The sequence below is a fragment of the Gobius niger genome (assembly GCF_951799975.1).
Source record: "Gobius niger genome assembly, chromosome: 10".
Taxonomy (NCBI): domain Eukaryota; kingdom Metazoa; phylum Chordata; class Actinopteri; order Gobiiformes; family Gobiidae; genus Gobius; species Gobius niger.
The window spans coordinates 5,234,943-5,248,855 of NC_136861.1; the positions used below are offsets into that span (position 1 = coordinate 5,234,943).

Here is a 13,913-nt window from a genome sequence, read left to right on the forward strand (position 1 = left end):
AATATCAATATAAAAACTAGAAATGCAATGGCTGCGCCATTGCGATTGACTGCGGAAATGCGGGAAGCGAATGCAGAAATTGCATAAACTCTTCAAATTGCATAATCAAATTTGCATAAACTAGTAAAATGCATAAAATGTCATGTTGCATAAACTGTATAAATTGCAAAAGTGGTAAAATGCATGAATGGGATAATTCGCATAAATTATGTAAATTGCATAAACTCTTTAAAATGCAACTGGTCAAACTGTTGAAATGGCCTCAGTGCTTGATTGGCAGAAGCACAAATGGCTGAAAGTCCTGGAGTCTCCCCATTGGCTGGATTCACCCCATACACACTAATGCGACAGGTCCACATACACACTAATGCAAAAATTTCAAACTCCCGTATAAAAAAAATGGAAATCTGCAGAAGGCCAATTTTTTCTCAGAACCCACAAGTTGCAGAAGCTGAACATGCACAAAGTGCAGAAATTGCATAAAATGCAGAGAAAAGTGCAGAAAAGCATGGATTTGCGGCAGCCCCATTATAAGTCAATGGGAAAAATCTCCGACATTTCGGCCGATTGCGGAAAAACCGTAAGTTGCAGAAGTCCCAAAAGTAATAGCACCCTTCTCCTCAACATGTGGAACGTTTTGATGCATAACTTGCATAAATTGCACAAAGCATGAAGGTGCTGAAAGCTCTAGAAAATCGGGAAAAAGATGGAAGAGGAATAATAATAAAGAACATGAAAACCAATAATTGACTGCGGAAGAATTCCGCAGTCAATCAATTAATTAATTACAGTAAAAGGTAAGAGTGCAGATCATATACCAGGGGGTGGGCAAGTTTTCTTGGTGGAGGCCGACTTTCTTTATTGAAAATACCCCGAGGGCCGAAGCCGCTGACCCCAAAGTAAAGCACAACACTGGAAAAATGACCATCTTATATGAGATAAATGACTTAAAATTGCTTGAATTAAAGTTCTTCCATGTTGACTTTGAGTCTGTTTGAACTTTATAAAAGTGATAAATCCATGTTGTCGTCCCCACAGCTCAGTCACATGTCAGTGTTAAAGAGGAAACTCAGTAAACGGATTAAATTATGGCAGTTTGTGCTTTTGTTTTCATTTAGTAGAAACTTAAGCCACATGGATCATTTGCTGCTGTAGCTTTATGAAACAGCTGTTGAAATAAAATAACACTAAAGGTACATGTTTGGATCATTTGGATTTTTTTTCTCCTTAAATGTGGACACTGTTGTTGTTGTTGGACACTGTACACTAGGGGGCGACATGCGTTTTTGTTTGGCCTGCAGTCCGCCAATAACTTTAAAGAAGAAGAACAGCTGTTGGTGATGTCACTTCCCCTTCCCCTGGGTAAGGTCGGTCGAATTGGGCAAATGCTGCTGTATCTTTATAGTTCACTAACTGCATAGATCTAACAGTCGACCCCATGAAAGGTTAAGGGTCAGGAGTTAGTGTTAGCGCTTAGAGGCTATAATTCAATGGTTTCGGACGCAGCCAGACACTCAAACTCATTTATTCTATTGCGTGGTGTTATTTTATGTGGATCATTTGGAAAACGTGGGAAGCCATTAGCACAAAGTTACACAATGTTAAACAATGAGGAATCTGCTGTAAATTAGCGAGAATAAAATGAAAGCTGCGTTTATTCCGTTCATGAGAGTTTTACAGTTTCCCAGTTGTAAAATAAACGACACGCAGACGCAGAGCGGAGACGCCAGAGCGAAGCCGCCACGTTTACAGGAAACGGCCGTAAATACCACGCAAATGAAAAACGGAATCCGCCGAGCTCGTGTGTTCACTTACTTCATTTTGTGGTTTCGCTTAAAACCTTTAACAGCGTCGAAAAAAAAGCCATAATGCAGGTCATAAAGTGAGCTGGAAACTGGAGGATTTAATGGCCTCCTGGTTAATATTCTCACACAGCCTCGTTACCACACGCGAGCTGTCGGTCTGTGGAGGACGAGACGCCGAACACACACAGCAGAAATCCACAAGTCTATGTTCTGTTTGTCCTTCAACTAACGGATCCATCTGTGTTCATGAGGGGCTTTTCTGAAAAACAGCCCTGGACTCTGACCGGCCTGGCCCAAATTAGCGTAATTGTGACTTCCACAAATACATATTTTAACCTCTTACCCCCCACCTTAACATTAACGAGTGCATTTTCCCCAGTTCGGCTTTTTATTATTATTTTTTTGACTGGCATCATCGGCAAAAAGAACGGGAAAGGCGGTCGTAGAAACAGAAGCAAAATCATTAATATAAATAATAAATAATAACGGTCCCAAAATTGAACCTTGTGGTGCGCCATACTCCACGGAATTCCTTTTAGATTCATGTTTTTTTATACTGGGCTTTACCCAAATCTAAAAGCTTCTCGACTGGAGAGCAACAATGCAACGCCTCATTTGAAAGCTAAGACCTACAAAAGTGATGGAAACTTTTCGTCAAGTCGCCACATTTTTGTCATATTTTTGTTAATGATTTTTTCTTTCATTTTTTGTTGTGTTTTTCTCACGTTTTTGTTGACTTTTCATCCTCTTTTTTCTCGCTATTTTGATGCTTTTCTTTTTAGCTTTTAGATTTGGGTAAAGCTCGGTTGAGGCGGGACTGGTGGCCCTTCTGTGCTCTTCCAGAATGGACATATGGCCACTCCGCCCCTACTCCTTGCAATCTTCAGTGTCATACCTGGCGTAAAAAGTGGGCAGGACAGGAGGCGGGACCGACTCACATTGTGATGTTGTGGTGCCGCCCCCTCCCCATGCTTTCCCCAGACCTGCGGAGGCGGTGGGTTGCGAGGGGGGGTTCTCCGGTAAACGCGTAACATGCTGATGCAGCGCAATGTTTGATAAAGATTAAAGAAATAAAAGTGTCCCTCCGCTGCTGCAGATCCAAGCTGAGCGGGCGGGACAGAGCAGCCTCGCCTTGGACACCGTTCGAATGCGCAAAGTTACGAAATGTACAGGATTTAACTGATCAGAAACTGTCATATCGGCTGTGGAGGAGTTACAGAGTTATGTAGCAGTTACAAGAAAACTGCAGCGTATTGGAACATTTGCGCTGCAGCTGCAGGATTCTTGGAGCGGCTGAATGGCCCTGTGAAATGTGCTTCTTTCTTTTGGACTGAGCTGTGGCTCCACAAGGAGCATCATCAGGAGGTAAAGACTGACACACGATGGAAACGTCTCCTTAAAACTCAGATCAGACCTGGTGTTGTGGCACTTGAGGCGTGTGTGGCAGGGCCGGACTGGCCATATGTCCATTCTGGAAGAGCACAGAAGGACCACTGGGGCCACCGGTCCGGCCTCTCACTTTACCTCACCCTTACCGTAACCAAGCTTTACCCATATAAAAGCTTAAAAGGAAACCATCCAAAAACAAAAATGTGTTGGAAAAGCAACAAGATGTGACGGAAACAAAGCAAAAAAAAAAAAAGCAATACATAACAATAAACAAAACAATAACATGAAAAAAAGAGACGAAAACACAAAGAAAAAATGATAAAAAATTGACGAAAACACAAAGAAAAAGTGATAAAAAAAGTGACGAAAACACAACGAAAAAGTGACAAAAATGTGACGAAAACACAAAGAAAAAGTGACAAAAAAAGTGACGAAAACACAACGAAAAAGTGATAAAAAAAAGTGACGAAAACACAAAGAAAAAGTGACAAAAAAAGTGACGAAAACACAACGAAAAAGTGATAAAAAATGACGAAAACACAAAGAAAAAGTGATAAAAAACGTGATGAAAAAGCAGCAAAAACATGCCAAAAATGCAGCGACTCCGTGACAAAAAGTTACCATCACTTTTCTACATTCTAGCTTTCAAATGAGGCGTTACAGTGTTGCTCTCCAGTCAAGAAGCCTTTGGATTTGGGTAAAGCCGAACTGGAGAAAATGCTCTCGGCTAAGGCGGGGGGTCAGAGGTTAACATATGTATTTGTGGAAGTGTCGTCTTTACGCTAATTTGGGCCAGGCTGACCAGAGTCCAGGGCTGTTTTTCAGTCCCAGTCCGCCCCTGGTTTGTGGTTTATTTATGGAAAACTGTTGTTGTTTTGGTGTTAGGGGTGAGCGCGCGACAAACTCTCTCTCTCTCCTGTAGTCATGGTGATGGGTGTAAACTCTCTCTCTCCCGTAGGCGTGGTGATGGGTATAAACTCTCTCTCTCTCCTGTAGTCATGGTGATGGGTATAAACTCTCTCTCTCTCCCGTAGGCGTGGTGATGGGCGCGGTGTTCGGGGCGCTGCTGCGGTACATGAAGGTGAAGGACCACTCGGCGCTGACCATGGTGTCGTTTCCCGGGGAGATCCTGATGCGGATGCTGAAGATGCTCATCCTGCCGCTCATCATCTCCAGCCTCATCACAGGTGAGACCACGGCTTCACTTTGGCCCCGCCCCTTCCATCAACCTCCATCACTTCACCACCTTTCAAAATGATCTCTGTTGGAATATGTATATATATTTATTTATTTATCAGAAAATAGTTTAACCTCTTAACTCCCGCCTGAACTGAGAGGATCTTTTCCCTCACGTCATTAGATTTTTTTCCATCATTTTTTTCTTGGGTATTCAACTCATTTTTGTACCTTTTTTGTCATTTTTTAAAATTTTTATCACATTTTTGTCATTTTTTAAATACATTTTTTGTCCTTTTTTATCACGTTTTTTTCATTTTTTGTCATATTTTTGTCATTTTTTGTCACATTTTTGTCATTTTTTAAATACATTTTTTGTCCTTTTTTTGTCACGTTTTTTTTTCATTTTTTGTCACATTTTTGTCATTTTTTTGTCATTTTTTAATAAATTTTTTGTCCAATTTTTATCACATTTTTGTCATTTTTTTGTCATTTTTTTGTCATATTTTTGTTTTGTTTTTTGTCATTTTTTGTCACATTTTTGTCATTTTTCAATACATTTTTTGTCCTTTTTTTGTCACATTTTTTGTCATTTTTTGGTCCAATTTTTATCCCATTTTGTCAAATTTTTGTCATTTTTTTGTCACATTTTTGTAACTTTTTTGTAACTTTTTTGTCATTTTTTCGTCCATTTTTTTTTATCACATTTTGTCATTTTTTGGTCAAATTTTTGTCATTTTTTTGTCACATTTTTGTCATTTTTTCGTCAATTTTATGTTAATTTCTTGTCAATTTCTTGTGACATTTTTGCCACTTTTTCATCAATTTTTCGTCACTTTTTTGTCAATGTTTTCTCACTCTTTTGTCACATTTCCATCATTGTTTTCGTCTCAGTTCTGTCACTATTTTCACAGCTTTTTTTCCAGAAGCTTTTGGACTGGGGTAAAGCCAAACTTGTGCTCGGTTCAGGTGGGAGTTAAGGGGTTAACATAAAAATACAAGCACAGTAGGTTATTTTGTGAAATAAAGGCAACTCTAACATTTCTGACTCGGCCCGTTGCTTCCAGGCCTGGCCGGTTTGGACGCTCGCTCCAGTGGGCGGATGGGCAGCAGAGCCATGGTCTACTACATGACCACCACCGTCATCGCCGCGGTGCTCGGGGTCATCCTGGTGCTCGGGATCCACCCGGGAAACCCCAAGCTCAGGGGAGGGGGCTCCAGCTCCGGCCCGCCCCCGACCAAGAACCAGGAGGTCAGCAGTCTGGACGCCTTCCTCGACCTCATCAGAAACCTGTTCCCCGAGAATCTGGTCCAGGCCTGCTTCCAACAGGTACCACAGCTGCTCCACACCTGCCTCACATCTGCTCCACACCTGCTCCACATCTGTATTTTAAACGTGTTCTTGTTTCAGGTGCAGACGGTGCTGAAATACACCCAGGTGACGGTGTCGAACCAGACGGAGCCGCTGTTGGTGGGAAAGAAGAAGCTGGAGTACAAGTGGGGCATGAACGTCCTGGGTGAGTCCGGTTCTGCCTGACCCTGCTCTGCTCAACATTTTTGTTGAGTTTTTGTTGAATTTTTGTTGAATTTTTGTTGAATTTTTGTTGAATTTTTGTTGAATTTTTGTTGAATTTTTGTTAGTTTTTTTGTTGAATTTTTGTTGAATTTTTGTCACATTTTTGTTGAATTTTTGTCACATTTTTGTCACATTTTTGTTGAATTTTTGTCACATTTTTGTAGAGTTTTTGTCACATTTTTGTTGAACTTTTGTCACATTTTTGTTGAGTTTTTGTCACATTTTTGTTGAATTTTTGTTGAATTTTTGTCACATTTTTGTTGAATTTTTGTTACATTTTTGTTGAAATTTTGTTGAATTTTTGTTGATTTTTTGTTGAATTTTTGTTGAATTTTTGTCACATTTTTTGTCACATTTTTTGTCACATTTTTGTTGAATTTTTGTCACATTTTTGTTGAATTTTTGTTGAATTTTTGTTGAATTTTTGTTGAATTTTTGTTGAATTTTTGTTGAATTTTTGTCACATTTTTGTCACATTTTTGTCACATTTTTGTTGAATTTTTGTCACATTTTTGTTGAATTTCTGTCACATTTTTGTCACATTTTTGTCACATTTTTGTTGAATTTTTGTTGAATTTTTGTCACATTTTTGTTGAAATTTTGTTGAATTTTTGTTATTTTTTTGTTGAATTTTAGTTGAATTTTTGTCACATTTTTGTTGAATTTTTGTCACATTTTTGTTGAATTTTTGTCACATTTTTCTTGAATTTTTGTCACATTTTTGTCACATTTTTGTTGATTTTTTGTCAATTTTTTGTCAATTTTTTGTCAAATTTTTGTTGAATTTTTGTTGAATTTTTGTTGAATTTTTGTTGAATTTTTGATGAATTTTTGTCACATTTTTGTTGAATTTTTGTCACATTTTTGTTGATTTTTTGTCAAATTGTTGTCACATTTTTGTTGAATTTTTGTCAAATTGTTGTCACATTTTTGTTGAATTTTTGTCACATTTTTGTCACATTTTTGTCACATTTTTGTCGAATTTTTGTTGAATTTTTGTCACATTTTTGTTGAATTTTTGTCAAATTTTTGTTGAATTTTTGTCACATTTTTGTTGAATTTTTGTCAAATTTTTGTCGAATTTTTGCCACATTTTTGTTGAATTTTTGTCACATCTGCCTCTGTCTCTGCCCTGACCCTGTCTCTGCCCTGACCCTGCCTCTGCCCTGACCCTGCCTCTGACCCTGACTCTGCCCTGACCCTGTCTCTGCTCTGACCCTGTCTCTGACCCTGACCCTGTCTCTGCCCTGATGCTCTGACCCTGTGACCCTGTCTCTGCTCTGACCCTGTGACCCTGTCTCTGCCCTGACCCTGCTCTGACCCTGTCTCTGCTCTGACCCTGTCTCTGCCCTGACCCTGCCTCTGCCCCTCAGGCCTGATCGGGTTCTTCATCACCTTCGGGATCTGCATGAGTCGGATGGGAGAGCGAGGACGCGTCATGTGCGACTTCTTCAACATCCTGAACGAGATCATCATGACCATGGTGTCCATGATCATGTGGTGAGTCTGACTCTGGAAACACGTCATTTATGAAACATCTATGAAGACTTTGTTCATCATTAACATCAACATCTGTTCATAAAGCTTTTGTCGGTCGCGTTCATTCTCTCGTGGTAACTATGGTAACAGGACTGTATGGTTAATATCTCGGTAACGGCTGAACCTGTTCACATGAAACAAAAACTGTCACAAAGTCCAGACCGTCTCCTAAAGGCATCTGAAAGTGAAGACGATGTTCAGAACAATGACAGGACTTTGAGCACTGGACGAACACCTCATTTGAAAGCTAAGACCTACAAAACTAAATTGATCTTTTTCCTCACATCATCAGATTTTTTTTCATCACTTTTTTGTTGGGCGGTCATCTCATTTTTGTCAAATTTTCAGGACTTTTTTGTCACTTTTTCATCAAATTATTCAATTTTTTTTGTCAAATTCTTATCACTTTTATGTCTATTTTGTTTCTTTTTCGTCCATTTTTTCTCACTTTTTTGTCAAATTTTTGTCCATTTTTGTCTCAATTTTTCATAGAATTTTTCTCACTTTTTTTGTCAAACTTTTGTACATTTTTGTCATTTTTTTCAATTTTTTGTAATTTTTTTGTCACTTTTTCGTCCATTTTTTCTCACTTTTTTGTCAAATTTTTGTACATTTTTGTCTCAATTTTTTGTCAATTTTTTCTCATTTTTTTGTCAAATTTTTGTCCAGTTTTGTCATTTTTTTCCCATTTTTTGTAATTTTTTGGTCACTTTTTCGTCCATTTTTCTCACTTTTTTGTCAAATTTTTTGTCTCAATTTTTTGTCAATTTTTTCTCACTTTTTTGTCAAATTTTTGTCCATTTTAGTAATTTTTTTTTCCATTTTTTGTATTTTTTTGTCACTTTTTCGTCCATTTTTTCTCACTTTTTTGTCAAATTTTTGTACATTTTTGTCTCAATTTTTTGTCCATTTTTTCTCACTTTTTTGTCAAATTTTTGTCCATTTTTGTCATTTTTTTCCCATTTTTTGTAATTTTTTTGTCACTTTTTCGTCCATTTTTCTCACTTTTTTGTCAAATTTTTGTCTCAATTTTTTGTCAATTTTTTCTCACTTTTTTGTCAAATTTTTGTACATTTTTGTCTCAATTTTTTGTCATTTTTTTCTCACTTTTTTGTCAAATTTTTGTCATTTTTGTGATTTTTTTGTCAATTTTTTGTAATTTTTTTGTAATTTTTTTGTCACTTTTTCGTCCATTTTTTCCAAAATTTTTCGTTAAATTTTCGTCTAATTTTTCTCACTTTTTTGTCATTTTTTGTCATTTTTTTGTCACTTTTTCGTCCATTTTTCTCACTTTTTTGTCAAATTTTTGTCTCAATTTTTTGTCAATTTTTTCTCACTTTTTTGTCAAATTTTTGTACATTTTTGTCTCAATTTTTTGTCATTTTTTTCTCACTTTTTTGTCAAATTTTTGTCATTTTTGTGATTTTTTTGTCAATTTTTTGTAATTTTTTTGTAATTTTTTTGTAATTTTTTTGTCACTTTTTCGGCCATTTTTTCCTAAATTTTTCGTTAAATTTTCGTCTAATTTTTCTCACTTTTTTGTCATTTTTTTGTCCATTTTTTGTAAATTTTGTGTCACTTTTTCGTCCATTTTTTCTCACTTTTTTCACTTTTTCATCCTTGTTTTCGTCTCACTTTTGTTGCTATTTTCACACCTTTTTTCCAGAAGCTTTTGGATTGGGGTAAAGCTGGAGAAAATGTGCTCGGTTCAGGTGGGAGTTAAGGGGTTAAAGGAGGCATGTGGTTCCTTTAACACCTCCTTCAGTCGAGGAACCTCAGGATGTTCCTCATCAGCCCAGAAGGAGCTTAGAACATCCCACACTGCACTGTCCCCCGAAGGTTTCCAAACTCTCCGATCTCTGGAGTGAAGTCAAGTGACAGTTTGGCTGCGGGACAGTTAATTAAGGCGAAACACTGTGAATAGGGAAAGGTTTTAAAGGTACAGATATGAATATGAAACTTTTTCTGTAGATTAACTGCCATAAATGTGAGAAAAAATAACATTGCAAGTTGCAAATTGCTCTTCTTCAACAGGGGCCTCACCACCGCCCCTTTAAACGCAGCAGGGAAGACCCCCGTCTCGTTGAATTTTTGTCATGTATGTTGTGATTACATCCTTGTTTTCTTCTCATTTTTTCTGGCTGTTTTGGTGCTTTTTCCCCAAGAAGCTTTTTGATTAGGGTAAAGCCAAACTGGAGAAAATGGGATCCGTTCAGGTGGAAGTTAAGAGCAGTTTATTCTGTGACAGAGTCGAGGATGAAACAGTGTTTTTAGGATCAGTCTGTGTAGTTTCTTATCTCAGAGGTTTATTGGTCCAGGAGGTTGTGGAGCACATATTGTGGGTGTCATAGTTTTTATGAGTTTGACAACGTGATGTGCTGGTTGTTCCCTCTGGGTTAGGAAAGTTCAGACTGTCCTGGTGCAGAAGGAGCAGCTGAAGCTTCTGTTCTTTAAGGTCAACCTCATGACGTCGCCTCAAAGGTTCAGGGAAAGGAGGAGGGAGAACGAGGAGGAGCTCCTGTGTCTGGCCAATTGTCTTTAAAGGTGATGTTTGAGGGATGTGCTTCTCGTGGTTTAACCTCTCAAGTCCCGCCTGAACCGAGAACTTTTCTCCAGTTCAGCTTTACCCAAATCCTGTAGGCCAGTGTAACGCCTCATTTGAAAGCTTAAATCTACAAAACTCATCTAAATGGATCTTTTTCCTCACGTCATCAGATTTTTTTTCCATCATTTTCTGGGGGGGTTTCAACTAATTTGTGTAACTTTTTTGTAACTTTTTGGCGAATAGTACATTTTTTGTCACATGTTCATCATTTTTTCACATTTTTTTTGTCAATTTTTAGTCTTTTTTGTTGTTGTCTTTTTTAGTCATTTTTTGTCAATTTTTTGTCATTTTTTTGGTCATTTTTTAGTAGATTTTTGGTAGATTTTTTGTCATTTTTTGGTCATTTTTTGGTCATTTTTTGCCACTTTGTCATCATTTTTTCTTCAATTTTTTTTGTCCATTTTTTGGTCAACTTTTTGTCACATTTTTGTCATTTTCTTGTCATTTTTTGTCATTTTTTTGTCCTTTTTTTTCGTCCTTTTTTGGTCCTTTTTTGTCATTTTTGTGACATTTTAGCCACTTTTTCATCATTTTTTGTCAAATTTTTGTCAATTGTTTGTCATTTTGGTAAGTTTTTCATCATTTTTTTTGTCATTTTTTGGTAAATTTTTGGTAAATTTTTGGTCAAAATGTGATAAAAAAAATGACGAAAAAAAGGACAAAAAATTGATAAAATTGATGAAAAAGTGGCAAAAATGTCACAAAAATGTCACAAGGAATTGACAAAAAAATGACAAAAATGTGACAAAAACTTGACAAAAAATTACAAAAAATTGACCAAAAAAATGACCAAAAATCACAAAAATGTGACAAAATGTGATAAAAACTTGACAAAAAAATTACAAAAATTTGACAAAAAATGTAAAAAAAATAACAAAAAAATGACAAAAAAGTTACAAAAATGAGTTGAATACCCAACAAAAAAATGATGGAAAAAAAAAATCTGATGACGTGAGGAAAAAGGTCCTCTCAGTTCAGGCGGGAGTTAAGAGGTTAAGATTAACAATCACAAAATCTAAATATGGTCAGAGCCGGGCCCAGGCTCCGCCCCCTCCACAAACAGAGTCTGAATGATGTGGGTCAGCAGAGAGAGTAAACCTCACGCCTGCACCGGGTCAGGGCCGACTCTCTGTGTGTGGGATCTGCAAAGACTGAAGGGAAGCAGAGACGCTGAGACACGAAATCAGAGCCAAGAGATTCCACACACTGGGAACGTTTGAATCACAAAAGATGGAAAGGTTTGAAAAGCACGCCCACGTTTAAGCATTTCCATCAGGACTTACATTTAAAGGTCTTCTGTAGGCCTTTGTCAAACGCATCTTCATCACTATCTTGGTGAGAAAATGCAATATTAATCAAGTTTCACGTCCTCATTTTCATGCCATAAGCTCCCCTCTTGCTCCTGTAACACTCCCTTTAAAGAGCAAAGGGATAGTGAACGTGAGTTTGGTCAGTTATGTTAGGCTATGACCAGAAGTTCTTGCTCGGCTCTGAAGAGGGAAATGGAACAGAGTGTAAACCACAACAGGACACAGAATATGGTGCAGCAAGATGTGAAGTGTGTATTCGACATGTACAATATTTACATTATTTACAAAAAGAAATAATGGGGAAAAGTCCCATGGATGATTGTCCGGTTTGATTGACTTGAGTTCAGTTCATAGGGATTATAGTATATAGTTCAGTGTTCAGAGTTCATGGAATGTGATTGAGCGTGTGTGTGGGCTGAGCAGGCTACAGCGCCTCCTACCGAACAGTGGTTCTGAAGGGGTTTCGGTCCTGGGCTTTCAGCTCGCCATCAGCTGGGTCCATAGGCGGTGTGGAGCACCGTGGATTGGATGGATCAATGGATTAGATGGACCACGAATCTAGTCGAGAGGAACCTGGCCTGCATAAACAGGACCAACTTTCTTTCTTTATGAACATTTTATTAGAGGATCAGCCCCAAGAGATGAATCATCTCGTTTTCATGGGGGTCCTAAAAATGTCCAAGATAAATAGAACAGAAAACAGCAGAGTAGATGCAATCAAATGATAACAGTAATAATAATACAATAAAAATTAAATAATAATAATAAACAAAACCTTAACGCACACACACACACACACACACACACTCACTCACATACACACACACACACACTAGCTCTCATATTTCACCTCCCCACCTATTATCGAAGAAATACAGTGGTTCCCAAACTGTGTTTTTTATGGTAAATGGCCACCACTTATACAGCACCTTCCACCCCCCTTAGGTCCAAAGGGGGGTGGAAGATATAACATTTCAGTTATGTTGATTAAACATATTAATCCTCAAACAAAACAGGTCTAGTACATGTACAAATTCCCAAAAAACAAATCAATAATCATTAGAGAACTCATATATATCATTAGGTTCAATTAATACTGCACCATGAATAATAATGCAACTTGTGCACAATAAGCTAAATATTCAAAGGCCAATAACTGGTTTACTTCATAATTCATTCTGTTAATGTAACTCACGGACAACATCCTGCCAGTGTAGCATTAAATAAACATATCAATACGACAAACACCGTAGGACAAAAATGATCAGAGGACAGAGGTTGCTAGCGCCCGCACCAACAACAAATGTCCGGAGCCCCATTCAAAACAAAGGCTGGCGGCTAATAGCTAACACTAGCATGCTAGTACAAACAAATGAATGAATGCTCACCAGTCTCCTCTTAAACGGATCAAATATCGGGCACCAGCGTAGTGTCCCGCTAAAGGTAGGGGCGCCTACAAGTTGACAGGCATACCAGTCACTACAACAGCATTTTAAGTTTAAAACCAGCTATTTAAAGGGTCTATCGCGTACCTGTGTAGCCGCTCGGAGTTGCCTCACCCACACGAACACGGAGAATGGAGTAGGGATGGGCGGATTGATACCAAAGTATCGATATATCGATACCAAACGGCTACTTTTTAAGTATCGATATTGGGTAAAAAGTATCGATACTAATTTGCATATGTAAAAGGCAGGCGGGGCAGCGATTATCAACACAAAAGGATGATTTATTTCTTTGTTCTGAGCCAAAACAGTCACAACAGCAAAGGATTGAACTGAGCCGGGCAGATCATTCTGGTTTAGGTTCTGTTCGTCATTTAAGTATTATTTTTAAATGTTGTTTATGTATTTAATTTCACATTAGTATTGTTTAATTAACCAGTTAATCCCTTAACTCCCACCTGAACTGAGCAAATTTTCTCCAGTTTGGCTTTACCCCAGTCCAAAAGCTTCTGGAAAAAAACTGTGAAAATAACAACAAAACTGAGACAAAAACAATGATGGAAATGTGACAAAAAATTGACAAAAAATGACAAAATGTGACAAAAAATGACAAAAATGTGACAAAAAATGACAGAAATGAGTTGAATACCCAACAAAAAAATGATGGAGAAAAAATCTGACGACGTGAGGAAAAAGATCCTCTCGGTTCAGGCGGGAGTTAAGAGGTTAAGTATAGAAAATAACCAGTTTTAGAAATGTATATTGATTGAAATACATTCACCCATATGAAATGACCGTATCAGTATCGGTATCGACAAAAAAGACCCCAAAAGTATCGGTATCGTATCGATTCCAAAAAATGTGGTATCGCCCATCCCTAGAATGGAGTGTGTGGGGCGCGCCATGATAAAAGAGGAAGTTGCGTCAGACGCAGCGCGGGAGGTCTCGCGAAAGCGGACCAAAGTAACACAATATTACGTTCGTAAACCATATTAAAAGTTGACGTAAAAGAGCGAGAGATGTAGGGAACCGGTACAACTACTCCGGGTTACACTCCCAATCCAAAGT

The 13,913-nt window shown here is 37.8% G+C and overlaps 1 protein-coding gene across 1 annotated transcript in view; it reads left to right on the forward strand.

The window, feature by feature from the left end:
- Positions 1 to 13,913, forward strand: part of slc1a9 (solute carrier family 1 member 9) — a gene marked incomplete at both ends in the record, with an annotated part of 117,338 nt that overhangs the window by 86,224 nt on the left and 17,201 nt on the right. The window contains 4 exons of the mRNA XM_079564707.1: positions 4,229 to 4,381; positions 5,438 to 5,700; positions 5,782 to 5,887; positions 7,320 to 7,446. Coding sequence (XP_079420833.1) covers positions 4,229 to 4,381; positions 5,438 to 5,700; positions 5,782 to 5,887; positions 7,320 to 7,446 — 649 coding nt within the window. The remainder of the gene's footprint in view (positions 1 to 4,228; positions 4,382 to 5,437; positions 5,701 to 5,781; positions 5,888 to 7,319; positions 7,447 to 13,913) is intronic.